Source organism: Aythya fuligula, chromosome 9 (assembly GCF_009819795.1).
Source record: "Aythya fuligula isolate bAytFul2 chromosome 9, bAytFul2.pri, whole genome shotgun sequence".
In the NCBI taxonomy this organism is placed as follows: Eukaryota; Metazoa; Chordata; class Aves; order Anseriformes; family Anatidae; genus Aythya; species Aythya fuligula.
The window spans coordinates 20,913,189-20,928,399 of record NC_045567.1 but is presented as its reverse complement, the minus strand read 5'-3'; the positions used below and the strand labels follow the sequence as shown (position 1 = coordinate 20,928,399).

At 38.8% G+C, this 15,211-nt stretch overlaps 1 protein-coding gene across 1 annotated transcript in view; it reads right to left on the bottom strand.

The window, feature by feature from the left end:
- SPATA16 (spermatogenesis associated 16) overlaps positions 1 to 15,211 on the bottom strand; it is a 91,861-nt gene that overhangs the window by 54,321 nt on the left and 22,329 nt on the right. Inside the window, exon 3 of the mRNA XM_032193292.1 lies at positions 5,669 to 5,814. Coding sequence (XP_032049183.1) covers positions 5,669 to 5,814 — 146 coding nt within the window. The remainder of the gene's footprint in view (positions 1 to 5,668; positions 5,815 to 15,211) is intronic.

Below are 15,211 nucleotides of genomic sequence, written 5' to 3'. Positions count from 1 at the left end.
AGGCAAGGACCTTCAGTGCGCAGAAGAAATCACCTCATGAAGTTTTCATACTTGAACAGATAGAAAGGGAGGAAATGAGGGATCCCAATAAAGCTTTCACACACACACAACACCTTTTCACTGCCACTAAAGTGAAATATAACTGCCATGCTAAAAGGTTTTGCAGCAGCTATTTGCTTTGAATTGCAAGCATAAGATAAATGTGCTATGCAGGTCTCGATTCCTCGTCTGTGAAGGTAGTAAAAAGGAGAATGTTCCCTGTCCAGAACAAAAAGATATTTAGGAAAAACATGTTTCAAAGCTCCTAAAGCATCTAAATGCAAGCAGAGATAGTCTGCGTTCCCTGTCGTGTTTGTACAACATGTTCCTAGCTATACAAATGCCATTTTCTTTTCTTGACCACCTTCTGATTGCTGCCGTGCATCTCAGAATTTATAAAACAGTTTGGTGTTGCTAGACTCTTCCTTCCAAGAGGAACCATATTTCTTGCAGGGCAAGAATAAGTAGGATCCCACCACACATTGTGTAGATAAATGTTCTTGCAATGTAACATTATCGAAGTCAAGGGGAATACAGCCTTTGACCTCAATGAAAAAAGACTCAGCACATGAAATAGGAACTATGCTGCTGATATAACTGACCTAGAAATAACATAGGATTGAGAGTTGAAATCAGAGAATTCAGAGAAATTAATTAAAAAAAAAAAAAAACATGAAGTTGAAGTACATGGAAATATTTGAAATGTGGTATGGGAAGGAATTATTTTTTAAGCGTACTTCTGGTTTATATTATCCAGAGAATCTCAATGGAATAGCTTTGTATTAATAATATCTCATCTATTATGTATATTGCAATATGCCTAACACAATTGCTGAAGTAATTAGATGCTGCTAATTCTTCTCTTTCTCTTCTCTTTTCTGAGGAGGTAAAGTGATTAGGAGAGTAGTTTAGAGCAAAGTATACATTACATTACAGGCTTCCCACAGATTAGCAGCATCAGCCATTATGTTTCTTCTTTTTATACTTTTACCTAAAAATCTGTCCTTTTCTTAAATTCTTCTTCTTTCTCTTTTTTAATGCCCACTGACTACATTGTATCGTGGCATCGTTGCATTATTTATTTTTTATTACTTAATATTTCACCAGGATTGCATTGTTCTACATACTTTAATACAGTCCTGTTTAAAGCTGTGAAACAAGGAAGATAGGGAATTAAGAAATAGCTGATTAATTCAGAGTTTGCAGACTAAAAATTCAGTAATCTGGATTAAAGAGTCCTGATTTATCCTGTCTATAATTCAAGGACCAAGTTTTGAGGTTCATTTTTTTTTTTTTCTGACAGATGTTGCATAAAGCCTGATGGTTAATAATTAGTTTAAACCTTCTAAGACTGTTTGAAAAGTCATTGGGAAAAACGTAGAGGATTTAGAATCAAATCCATAAGGCTTGTGCTGCACGAGGGTTTTTTCTTTTTTTCCCCACTGTGCCTCCCTAAGAGATTCCCTCTGTTAAGTCATCACTAAAGCAATCGTGCACTACTTAACAGAGGTGCTATTTTCTACTTCATGTGTCTCCCTATGAATTGTGCAAGAGGCATTAGAGAGCTCTGCCTTCTATCGAACACATAAAAAGGCAGAGCAGGAAAAGCTTCACAGATTTATTACGTTCCCTATGCATTGCCCTTCTGGAAGGGAGGGAGAATACTGGCAGTGGGTCAGAACTGTGAAGCAGCCTAAAAGGACACAGGAAAATCTTGCTAACCCCCAAAGAATTTTGAAGAGCTCCATGCAGCATCCTTCATGATAATGAACTCAATTTTCAGGTATTACTTAGGGGCAGTGTTAGTGAAATACATTGCAGTGCCTAATTCCTCTTCCTCCCCTTAGCTCTTACACGTCTTCCAGGTGGAGTTTGTGGAGAGAAAGGCAAGGAATGAACCCTGGGGCTGTCCCGGGTGGAGGCTGGTTGCAAATGTCCTTCATGGGGGCATTTCCCAGTGCACCTCCCACCACCAGCTGTGGACTTCTGATGGTGTGATGGCAGGATCATTGGGATGAGTTGTGGAAGGCAGCCCTGTTCCCTGGCTGAGCAGCTTATTTCCAGAGGAAATGGCATCAGCAACCGGGAAAGGAGCGATCAAATGTGGGCAGAGATGAATCAAAATGCTTTTTATCACTTGCTGCTGGGAGGATGATGTTAACATCAACATCTTCTAGTCTTTAAACCATATACAGGATCTCTGTGAACACCAGTCTATGGTGACAGAACTGGATCAAGCTATGTGTCTATCATTCTTCAAATCTTGCGTGCCATGAGGACCATAACAGCTGAGGAAGCAGAAATATAGCAGGGAAAATCGTGTTTCCAATAGAAAGGTTCTCTGCTTTTTTCCCCATGTGCAAACAGCGAGTCACATGTGTCAATGTAGATTAATTTTAGATTGCTTGGAGGTAAAAAAAAAAAAAAAAAAAAAAAAAAAGCAAAATAAGCAAAGAAACCATAAGGGGATATAGAGTCTCATCGAAAAAGTCATGTATATCATGTTTTGAAGGATCCTCCGTCTTCAATTGTCTTGGAGTTCAGCATTGCTCTCTCCAATTTTGAACAAAATTGAATCTTAACAGTTGCAGAGCTGTGTACGTGATGCACCGCAGGTTGTTTTTCCACATGCAACTGCAGCTTTATGGATTCCTCTGTTGGGCCTGGCCCTCTGAAGAGCAGACATAAATGAGGGACTGCTCTGCTGAAACGTTATGCTCTGCTTCAAGATTACTCTCATTTGGGGCAAAAATTCAACCACTGGCATTAGGCTGAGCAATATAAAGCCTAAGTACTAATCTGAGGTTTCTTAGTCAGTTCTTGACTTCTCAGACCTTCACTGTTTCACCATCTGCTATAATTGAAAATTGCCTTCTGCAACCAAAGGGAAAATCTAATTTCTCAGCAAGCCATATGGGGTTATTAAGATCATTAAACCCTGGTATGCCATAATGCCTGGGCCAAAAGGACCACAGGGCATGTAAATATTGTGTGATTCATTTTATAGCTTCAGACTGCAAGTTAGGAATTGTTTTGATGGCTATCCTTATGATGAAAAGTGGTGGTCAAGTATGTTACCACAGATGTTGTTTAGTGAGGTCAACCCATAGCACGTTTCTTCAGAGCTGTGACAGATAAGTGCTTTTAATAGTTTGGTTGCAAAGAATAAATATTTTATATCTGCCTGACAAATATTTAGAACCCAAGCAGTATTGTCAAGTGGGCCAGCGATGCTAAAGGCGGTCTCACATTTTGATATTAAGAAACCTGAGGACATAATTGCCAGTTTTCAGGTGAACCCAGACTTTGCTCCTCATACAGGATCTCTATAGAATGATTCTTGTCATCTAGCTGATGACAGAAAATGTACTGCCTTTCCTTTTTTTAAGAATGGGAAAGCTATCCCCATGCAGATGCTTGTTCTTGAACATTTTTATAACTGTGCTGCTGGAATTTTCCTCTAGTTACTTGTGGTATTTCATAAGATTCCTTCCAAGCAAAAACCACTTATATATATTTGATACAACTATGTATGAGAATATTAAAGCTGATTTTTGGTTAATAAAGCTTCAGAAATGAATGCAGGAGCTGTGAAATTTACATGAAATTAAAGAAAGAATAGTTCAGTAAATGCAAATAAATGCAGAAATGAATATTTTAATTTGGATTCATGATTAATACCAAAGGATTACCAGCAAACCATTAAAATGTAGTGATGACATAAAAACTCAATGGGAATAAAAATCCTATATGCACTATTTAACTGATGGCAGTAAGCTATTTTTAGTAGGAGAGCTGAGAGTAATTTATTTATTCTTTTTTGAAAAATATAGCTGTTGATTATATTTCAGGTTTTGTCTTCATGTAAATGACATCTCAGAATAGTTTTTACTGGCATACTCTGTGTATTAGTTCCTGCATTTTACAGTGTAACAGACATGGTCATTAGATTTATTCCCATTCTGCAAGTTATTAAATGAATTATATTGAAGACAGGCATTACTGATTGCCACTTTTCTTTGTGCTATGTAACGAAATGTTAAGTACAGATTGTTATAATTATGTGTGAGAAAAGAAGAATGAAATTTTTTTCCCTCCTTGGATTTCCAGTGATCCCCATCTGACTGCATTTATTTTCACTGTAGATCATGGTTTCTGGGTTTCTGTAGGTCAAGGTTTCTGTTTTAGGACCAAAGCATGTCAAGATAGGTTTTAGTTTCCATAGCACTGCTATCACTACCTCTTCTCATTCTAATATTCTTGGAAATCACAGTTAGGAAAAGAAAGAGATCATTACCATTTATCCAGATGTTGCAGTCCAGTCAACCTTGTCTCTCTTTCTCTCTCTTTTTTTTTTTTTTTTTTTTTTTTTTTTTCTCCCCAGCATGGTCTTTGAGAAGCCATGAAAAAAATGTGGTTGTTTTTTAGTGTGTATAAGGAGCATGTGTTTTTAACAGGAATCTCTGTCTTCCCCACTTCCTGTGCTTTGGGTCCCCTAACAGACTACTCCACCTGAAAGGAATATGGGCTGTGTGCCTGATAGATGTGCCCTGGAGGGCACCTTCTGTGCCCAACTACTCATGGGCATTCAGGACATCAACCCAGCATGGTCCTTGGAGCTAGTCTGAAGACGCACCACAAGTTGTGTATAGGCCTCAGGTAGGCTTCGTAGACAAAAACTGCTTGGGAAAGGGGTAGAAATGAGTGTAGAAGAGAGATGAAGACCTTGTCATTATGTCAGGATTCTCAGGTTCTCATGGCTTTGTTTGCTTGTAGATAAATGAACCTGCTGCCGTGATGGCGTCACATTGCTATTCCAGTGCATTGTTCTTTGCCACTGTCTCCTGCAAATTAGGCATAAGCATGTGGTTCCTCTTTTGGTGTAACTACTCTTTTGTACTTACATTCATTTGAGATGATTGTGTGAGAAAACTCACCCTGTGCTAATTGCAGTGTCCATCCTAATACATCTTGTACAAGGGAAGAAATGAACAGAGACCTCAGTAATGAAATGCTGCTGGCAGGACATGCATGCGCTTAACAGAAACTACCGTTATGCCTGAATGCTAATTAAAGGCAGCACAAACCCAGCAAAATCCTAACTCATTTGAAATTAATGGGACTTTCAGCTCCACCATGTGCAAGCTTTGTTTCTGGCTTCTTTATGTGTTGGTGTGGTGCAGCCTTTGATGTGGATCACAACTGAGCTCATGAAGGAATTATCTAATGAAAATAATTTTAAGTCATCCCTGACCTAATCTGGCTTTAAAAAGATTAAAACCTCATAATATTACAGCCATATAATGCTGGGTATGTTTATATTTGCCTAGCTTCAATCTTGAGGGTGCCCTGAACTATCTATGCGACTCATCTGCATATCCTCACCTACTGCATCATCAAAGCAGTAAATGTATACATGGCTATTGCAGCTTAATGCCTCAAATTCTGAGAATTACTCTGTCCTAAGCATCAGTGACGTGTAAGTAGTGGTTTATTGGTTCCTCTATTCTGATTATTAGACTGATTATTCTTGCACAAGATGTATTCATAGTATTTTTTTATTATATTTTTTTATTTTATTTTTTTGTTTCCACTCTTAGCAGCCTATCTAATCGATCTTCATTCTTACCTGTGTGAATGATTCAGAGCAAGATCTGGCTTCCCCAGTTTTAAGTAGCAGGTTACAAGTTTTGTCTCAATAAAGCTGGCAATACTGGAAATATCTTCCGGAGATGAATCAAAGGGTTTGCCTGTAGCAACACCTTTACTGCAAAGCTTTACAAGAAACAAAAGCATTGTTTACTAAAGTTATAATATGTTTTTTGTTAGATAGAAATGCACTTTGTAACTGATAAATGGAGAAAACTGACTTCTAAGTAAAATATACCCTGACCTTAACTACAGTTAGCACTACAGAAATCAGTACAAATATGTGTGAACATAAAATAAAATGCAATGGCATCTTCCCTGAAGGGATAGTCAAAAGAGCAGGTAATAAGCTAAAAACTAAAAAGCACTGTTAAGAAAGAGATTATATTTTACCCCATTTTCAAAATCTAGGGCTTCTCTCCAGGCTCCCAAAATCTGTGGCCATCTTGAGACTATGTTTGAAGGAGTCTCAGACAGCTATTTTCTTATTTCTGCACAGCCAGTGGTGAACTTTACTTTCCTAGCTGTAGGACTAAGGCAGAGAGTGATGCAAGTCAAAGAAGACCCAAAGAATCTCCACCCCTCATTAAATGGATGGCTTCTCCTTCCAGAAAGCTGTTATAGAAGGTAGAGAGGATGAGATCAAACATCTTTCCCATCTTCTCAAGCCATATAGAATTTAGCAGAGAGAAAGTTTCTTTTTTTTTTTTTTTTAGAAAAAAGATGATACTTTTCTTGATAGATGAATCACCTGTTGTTCATCACAGAAAAGTATTTAATCAGAAATTCGCTGTATTTCATAATGAGCATTATTAGAATTAGGTAACTCACAACTCGTTAAAGTTTTGGAGACTATTCAGCATTGGCAGAGCAAACAAACTTGGCAGAACTACCTTTCATCCTCAAATCCTTGTGCTTTTTTAATCTTCAGGCAATCTGATTTTGTAATGCCCGAAAGTACTAAAAATTAGCTTTTAGTTCTTAAGAAAATTCAACTGTAAGCAATTAGATACAACTGTAAACAAATAGATTAAGTCTAAGAGCTTTGTCTTTAAGGACAATAACCATACAATGCTACTAATGAAAATGCAATTGAACGTCCTTTGCTTGGATAAACATCTCTAACAGGATTGTTTAGTGTGCAATGATTTCATCTGCCTAAGTGACTTCACTGCAAATCAACTTTTAAAAGCAGATTTCTAATGAAGATTAACAAATTCATATTTAGCTAGGTTGTGTGCTTAATCTCTCAGATCACATGCAGACCGGTGCTGCGGACCCTGACAGCATTGCAGGCTGCTGGGGATGAATGCAGCTTCTGTGTTAAAAATGGTGTATAACCAAGGGACTTGCATTTGAGTCCGTTTCTGCCAGTCACCAAAGCTTTAAAATGGAAGGAGGAGGATATAGCCTGCTTGTCTAGCTCCTCATCACTAAGAAGTTTAGTTACACTAATTAGTTTCTTGTAGTTTCTTAGTTAACATCCAGTGGCTGATCTTTATGAGGTGCAAGGTCAATTCAGCAGTTGAGATCTCTTTAGAAGATTAAATCCGTCAAGAAAAAAGCTCATCTACGTATGCATCTTTCTTCCTGTACAGAATCCTTCAAAGCAGGAAGGATTACAGACCCACATCCAGTCTTAGCACCTACGAAGCTAACCCCATCTTTAGGATTTTGTGCATTGGTTAGAGATCAGCTCAATTCTTTCCAGTCAAGGGTCATTCAGCAAAGTGTCCCCCTAGTTCAGGTATGATAAATATCCTTTTTTTTTCTTCCCACATCTCCTCTCTGCTGTGAAGTTACACAGTGTATATAATAACACCCATACGTTTAAGATTTTCTATCATCTTGTTATCAGTAGAAGTTATAAATCAGAGAATTCATCACTTTTAACTTTGCTCATGGTGCCATATATATCTGCTGAAGTGTCTCTATGGGTAAGACATGCTATATGTACCTAAAAGACACAGAGAATTATGTTCACATCAGTGAACATAAAAGTATCATCAAGTTTTTTTGTAATAACACTTTTCAGCTGAATTGGCCATGCTGTGACCTCTGTTAAATTTATGGGAATTAGAGCTTTGAGGCTACTCCCTTGACTTTCAAGTTCTTGAAGGATTGTGAGAAGAAAAGAATCATTTAAGGATCCCTTCAGTATAAAGTGCCACAATGCAGACTTTCCTTGATTCTTCCTGCTGATATGAGGAGTTATGTCTCGACTCGTGTAACCCCTCAGTTATCTTCGACAAAAGGCAAGACACAAGTCTCTGTAAACCATATCTAAATAAATAAGGATTTAGCAAATATCCTTAAATACAGTGAAGGCTGGGTTCTGCCGGGTCTCCTCTGAGTGATCTCAGAGTAACAGTTCAAACAAACAAATAACTCAGTGTTTAATCTCGCAAAATCAGAGAGATATTTCAAGGGGTTTTGCTTCTGTTTATGACCATCTTAGCAGTCTATGTTTTAGATCAGAAATTCTCTCACAGGAATTTTTTTGTGCAGCATTTCTGCTGTTGATCTATGGGCTTGAGGTGGGCTCCTTCACTCTAATTCCATGCAAAAAACAACAGCTTGCACCAAAAGCAAGATTCATCCTAATTGCACAGAAATGTCTCCTTTTGTACTTAGCAGAAAGCTCGTGAATGTACAAGATAGCCCTAGTGTCTTCTATAAGTGAAATGTGCAATAAATTAAATGGCAGTGGTGGTATAAGGGACTGGTTTTGGTAGTGATATAGACACTGCTGTGAAGGGTTTTTGTTGGGCAAAGCACCTCAGTGCAGCCCTACAAGCACATCAAATTCTGAAAATTATAACTTTGAAACTTTTTTATTTATAACTTTGAAAATGATAACTTTGGTATTTGTTTCTTCAGAATTTACTGTATTTTGCTGACCTGTTGGTAAAAGGACTTGACTGTGCAGCAGGAGAGATCTTTTCTTTGCGTTGTCCTGTCTGCTGCTGAACACTGAATGAGAGGAAGGGCTCTGGGAGGTGAGGCAAAGGCAGTGCCTGGAAGCATTGGGGAAGCTTCATCTGGGGAAGCTTCCAGGGAAGGATTTAGGCGGGTTATCACACTGGTCTGCATGTGATCTGTTATCTTGAAGGACAGAGACAGGGAGCTGGGGTCTGGCAGCACAGATGGGGATGAGGAGAAGAGTTCTAGAAAGACTCGCATCTGAGTTTCAAAGGGGAAGAGAAAAAGGACAATTTCCTAGGGATCCAAAGGAAGCTCTGCAGCTACAGATTGTTGTAATTTTGGGAAAACCTGTTGGACTGAGAGCAAGGGAAGAAAGGCTGTGCCATGCACAGACATAATGAGCAGGGAGGAGATTTGTTTGCAATTTTCATGTCTCACCCAGCAGCACTGAGTTTTCTTTGTCCTGCTGCAGTCTGCAGTCCAGTAACACTACCTTTGAAGATCAAAAGGGCTGTTAGTGTTTTTGGAGTTCTTGCTTTAAGTAAAAGGAAAAAGCAGCTCCATCTCACTCCTCTGAATACCTGAAGGTCTTGTCACAAGGACATTCAAATATAGATGCAGGCTTGGAGAGGCAGTTAAATTTTTTACCATTGAGGGTTTCTTTTCCCAGAGCTATGTCACTGAATTTGATTTTAATTCCATGCTGGGAAATCTGGGGGTACGTTTTAACTAAGACTTTGGTGTACTTTCGGGTCTGCAGAAATCTTGCCAATGTCTAAAAGGTTATAGATGCTATGAAATTGAAGGAAACAACTTAAACGTGAAGTTTTAAAGCCAATCTGGGGTTAAAAACCTGCAACAGTACCATTTTACAGCCTTGACCATAGCTAGCAAATGTAACAGTATTTTTCACTTGCAGACTTAATTTACCTGAGAGTACCGCTGTCAGTAGACAGGAATGTTTTTCCAGAAATAATATTGAATTTTAAAAATTCTGCCAAAGGATATATCTGTTTTCATAGGAGCCCTTGTTACAAGTGGAGGTTTTGTGTACGTGGAACATATAAACTTCAGAAGTCTGCCCAGTTATCCCACTCAAGAATTACCTTCTGTGTAAATGAGGTATTAGGAATTGAAGTGCTACCTGCAATTTTTTCCTTTTTTTTTTTTTTTTTTGTTAATGGGGAACTGACATTGATTATGTTATACTTTTACTGATAAAGGAGGTTTCTCTTTCAGTGTGTTTGAGCCTATAAGTGTATTGCTGAAAGCATGGTCATATAAATGCTTGTGATAAAGTACTTTGTCAAAGGTCACCAAACAAGTCTGTGGCACGGCGAACTTAACATAGATCTTGCTGTGGAATTAAGGCTTTAATTCTGGCAGTAGCAAGCAAAGAAATTTTATGAGTAAAGACCTCCCAGGCATTAGCTAACGAGAAAGAGACGAAAAGATTTTCCTCAAATCCACCAGGGCTTTGGTGAAAGACCAGTGGAAATGCTGGTCTGGAAAGTAGGTGTTACATCTTAGTGTGGGTGTTATTTGGAAAAATAAAGCTAGAGCTCTGGTGATGCCTTGCTGCCAGAGCTGTGTCACTGAAAGCAAGGGAAAGGTTCAGCTGTACAAAACTGGCAAAGGCAGCAGCCTGCTAATTGCTGCTATAGGCTTGGTGTATATTCAAATCAGGAATACAGGTTGTCTTAAAGAATTAGAGTCTTGATAAATAACTGTACAGTTTGCTCAAAAGAATTAGGTGCCCAATATATATCTATCTGTGTGTGTATAGATACATATCTGATAGCAAATTTAACTCAGGAGCTGCCTGGAAAAATAAGTAAATTTGGTCAAATGGTGTGTTTCAATGACAGTCTTCAGCAATTTTGAGATCAATTGTGCTTTCTTCTGCCAGAATGAAAGGGTTAAGGGCAAGTTTGACTATAGCAGTAGCAGTAACCTGCTGGCCTTGCTGGAGCTGATTGCCTTGATTTTTTATTTATTTTTTTTTTTCAGCAGAGGACTGTTTAATCATGTCTCTCTGTTTTAGAGATAACTTTGTGGATTTCCCTGGAGTGATTTTAGAGTGGCTAATCAGAGGGACAAACCTGAAAAGGCAAGAAATATTTAATTAGAGTCTTTTCTTCTGACTAGCCAACAGTCCTAACCAGATGCCTTCACTCCAGAGCAATCCAAGTACTCAGCCTGGTAACGTCACTGCATTGCACATCAGGCACCTGGCAAGTTGAACATTAACTGCATCCCAGAAAATGTCTGCTAAGGAAGGCTACTTCTGAAAATAACTTTTGAAATCTGATTGCAAGCCCCACATCAGGCTGAAAACAAACCACTTTTTGTATTCTGCTGTGTGTTCCAGTCCCTACAACTATTAAGCACTATCAAAAATCCTGCAGAAAACCAGCTTAACAAAGAACCAGATAATGATAGTTTTGTCTCCGTGGGGGAAAACTAAAAAAATTAAGCATGGGGAATAAAAAGAGAGAGGGTTTGCTCTCAAAGATATGATTTCATGCAGCATAACTTTCTGGCTTCTATTCAAAGTCATACTGACATCTTGGTATGTAATTTCAGTCAGCAGAGCAGGAATTGTATATAAAACCTCTGTCTTTATTGTTAATGAGATTTGTGTAAATAACTCTCTAAAAACATATTGAAAAAATATAATTCACTACTAAATCTGACTATAGATGTCAGGTAAGAAGAACTAAATTTACTAAGCTTCTGCAATGTGCTCTGCAATGGATTTTTCAAATAATATGCACATATGATATTTCTGGCATATTAGCTGCTTTATGCAGAGTTAGCACTAGATTTTGTAACAGTAATGCGTGCGCAGGGCATATTTGCTATCTAGGGGATATTATTGGTTACACAGTACTGGCAGAGAGCCAGATATACCTCGGATATGCCAAGATTCGAGAAATGATCCTTATTTCTATTCAGAAAACACTGTCTGCCAGAAAAGAGTGAGTCTGGTGAGCAGCACCAGATGAACTTCACAGGCCTCGCGGTGGGACTCAGCCTGCTCTCCCCACATTTCCGCTGGGTTTATCTAGAGCCCCCTCTATGTCTAGGCTTAAATTCCTTCTTCAGCTATAACCAGCCTATATTTCAGGTGTCTCCACAGTAATCGCAGGTGCGTGAAAGGGATTTGGTGACCATGTGGGGCAGAACATTAAAGAAACCCAAACCTAATTGCAAAATTGAGTCTTCAAGTGTGCACAAAATTCAGAGTATATAGCATTTTAGTTTGTGCTCACTCTTAGGTGGATGCTGCTTTATAAAAATAAACTTGACGTGAATCTTTCCCTCCCACAGAAGATAACGATGTTCCCTGCAGCACTCCTAAGCCGAAGTTGTTCCTGTTTATTGGCCCAGCTTCAGATAAAGGCTTTACCTCCCTTCAGCACAAACTCAGGGGTCTTTCTCATATAGTAAATAATTTGCTTCGATAGCATTTAAATCAGGAACAAAGGTTTTTGGCAAATGTTGCCCATTTGACTTCATCTTGATCTGTGTGCCACGCTATGAATCTGTGCCTCCTGCTAATGGTCTCTGTTATGGAGTGCCCCCCTTATCGGTATTGCCAGGGTGAGGAGTACAGAAGAAAAAGGAAAACAAAACCCCAAAGCTCTCTAATGAAAGATATATTGTGGAATCAATACACCACAATAGTTTCCAAGGAACTTTATATTCTGTGCTATATACTGAAGTCTCCTTTATGGATCGCCTTTGTAATGCAAAATTTGTCAGTTCTCCAATGCAAGTCCACCCAAAAATCAAACCAAACAAAGAGGGTGTAAATATTCCATGTGAAAACCGAACAATCAGACAAAAGTCAAAACTGATACCAGTAGCTCCTCTTGATAGGCATGTAGTTCAAGATGTCTGTTGGACTTGGAAGCAGGAGCATCAGTCTTTTTTGATAGCATTCACGGGAGCTGGCCAAAATTATTTTTTTTTTGGTGGCAACTGTCAGCTGGTGTGATGTGACTGTATTGTAGCAAGATTTTGAGAGCTGTCATGATTGCTTGGAAAAAGCAATATAATTTCAGGCCAACTAATTTAATCCCTTTGATGCCAAGAGATTTGCTATCACTACGTCCAAACACAGAGATATCTCACCACTTTTATAAAGGCAAACTATGTGAAAGGCTCACTCTGCCGTGATGGACAGGATTATTAGGGAAAAACAATCATTTGCTGAAGCCTTAATTCCATGCCATTTCTGGATATGACATTAAAGTTAGCTGCAAGCTCTCCCCTCTGCGCCCTCCTCAGGACTGTGTGGATTTGGTAAACTCCAGCACGAATCTCCTAAGCGTTATTGTCAGTGTAAGAAACACGGCACATATCCATGCCTCAGGAATAAACAGAAATAAAGCTCTTCCCTAAAGTAACCTAAACAGAATTCATTCCCCCCTACTTTTTATTGTTTGGTTCACCTCTGTAAAGCTTTTCAGCATTTATATTCATTTTACACTGTCAAAAGCTGAACAGGAGTAAGATAACAAATGGTTCTGGTAGCAGCTGTCACCACCTACTGTCTGTGTATGCCTGTGTGAATCTCTAAATGGAAATAAAGTACTTTAATAACACATTTTCTCTAAACTGTCCTCATGGATAAAGTTACTCTCAAATCAGTCCGTGAACACTTTCCAATTCGGTGCCCACTTCAGCCTGCATCTTTGTCTCTCCTCTGCAGAGCCTAGGTAGGCATGCAGCAGTCTGATTAAAAGACACTTCGGATAGAAAACACTTTAATAGCACACCTTCTGTGACTACTGCTTGCCTGCATTAGCTGCCTTCGGTGTTTGGACCATCTCTTCACCTGCCTAATTTTCTCCCTATAAATTAAGCCAATTGTCATTGTGTTTTTCGCCCTGTCGGCTCCAGCCGGGAAGCACCCAGAGCTACAAATTAAACACGAATCACTCTGCCCTCCCTGTTCCTGTAAGATACCTTCCAGGAGCAGATGGCAGCTGGGAGGATAAATGCCTCCAATTTCTCAGGGCCCTGAATATAACAGGAACTCCTTTTCCAGCCAGGGTCTAAGGCACTGCCTTGCATTGAGAGGCGTGAAGTAGGATCACACTGTTGTGTTGACATATTACTGGGTATCTCAATGCCTGTGATACACGTGGGGAGCTGTGGGAAGTATGTTAGTGGTGGCTGAGCAAAACACTGAGCCCACATCTCTGGAGAAGGGCTGGTGCCTCCTCCAAGGCTGTCCCAAGTCTTTTTTTCCTCTCTCTTTCTCTTATTTATTTATTGTTTTCTTCTTCTTTACTTACTGAGAGATGTGTTACATGGGCCTTGTCTCTGTTTTGCAGTGATTGTAATACATGAGATTTGCACGTGTTTAGGTCAATGAGGCTTTTGATTGTAAGTGACAAGTGGTGGGTGATTATTATTTTTAATCAACGGTTATATTGCTCAATGTTTACAAAGTACGAAGAAAATATTTAGCACTTTTGAGCACCCGTCACCTCCAGGTAAATAATTTAATAGCATGTGAGGAAGCCAATTAAAGTTAATTAGAAATTGACTGATCTGCTTTGGCACCAGAATGATTGGAAAATATGGTTTGTCCTTTCTGAAGTACGAATTTTGTTCTCCTAGACACACGTGAGTGAGGAAACTTGTTTTATGGTCAGCACGTTGTATTCCTTTGGGGGAAAAAACAAAACAAAACAACCCCCTCCCCCCAGAAAAACAAACTACACTTTATAAACCAGATAAGTAACAGCAGTTCAGGCAAGAAGAATGGGGGCATGAATCCTTATAGACAAATAGCTGTGCTGTTCCTCAGCTTTATTTCATGGTGATGGGCATGCTGGAAATGTCTAGAAGATTAATGGATTCAAATTCAGTGATCAAAAGATGGGAGCGTGTCCAAATGGATCATTATAACAGATTCCCACTCTATCCCACAAGCCAGATTTGAGCCATCTGTAAGCTTCACATTCCTGGTCTAAAATCTTCTGCAGCCATAAAAGACAATAAGTATCAGTAGGAAAAAAAATCAATTTCTTGGCTTTGCAGCCTAAAAATATCGTGATGGCACTACAGGGAGAGAAAAACTGCTGATTATCAGGTGTTTTTATTTTTTATTTTTTTATATTTTTTTAAGTAAGTTAAATGAGTAGGCTGTATTTAGGAACCTACTTTGTTATTAGAGGTTAAAAGAATATTTATGTATAGAAAAGTCAGCATCTCATGCTCAGGCTTTGGGGGATCAGTGACTGTCATCTTTGTTGTTCTCAAGACCTGGTGTATTCTCAGGAAGAAGTTTCTGGAGGACTCATGCTGATGATAAAGATAGATAATTTATGAGTCTGATTTTTAGCTCCAGAAATTTGGTGCTAAAAATAAATATTTAGCCTTTCACATGTTATCCCTTGAGGACTCGTGTTTCATGGTGTTAAAATATGTCTAGTCCTTGTACAGCTTGTCTTGGTGAAAGGGGGTAATGAAAAATATCACAAGTCACATATTTCCCCCCCCTTTTTTTTTTCATCCCAGTGGATGACCAGTAATTTTAGTCCCCATGCTTCTTAAAGCAAGGGATTGTACAGTGATG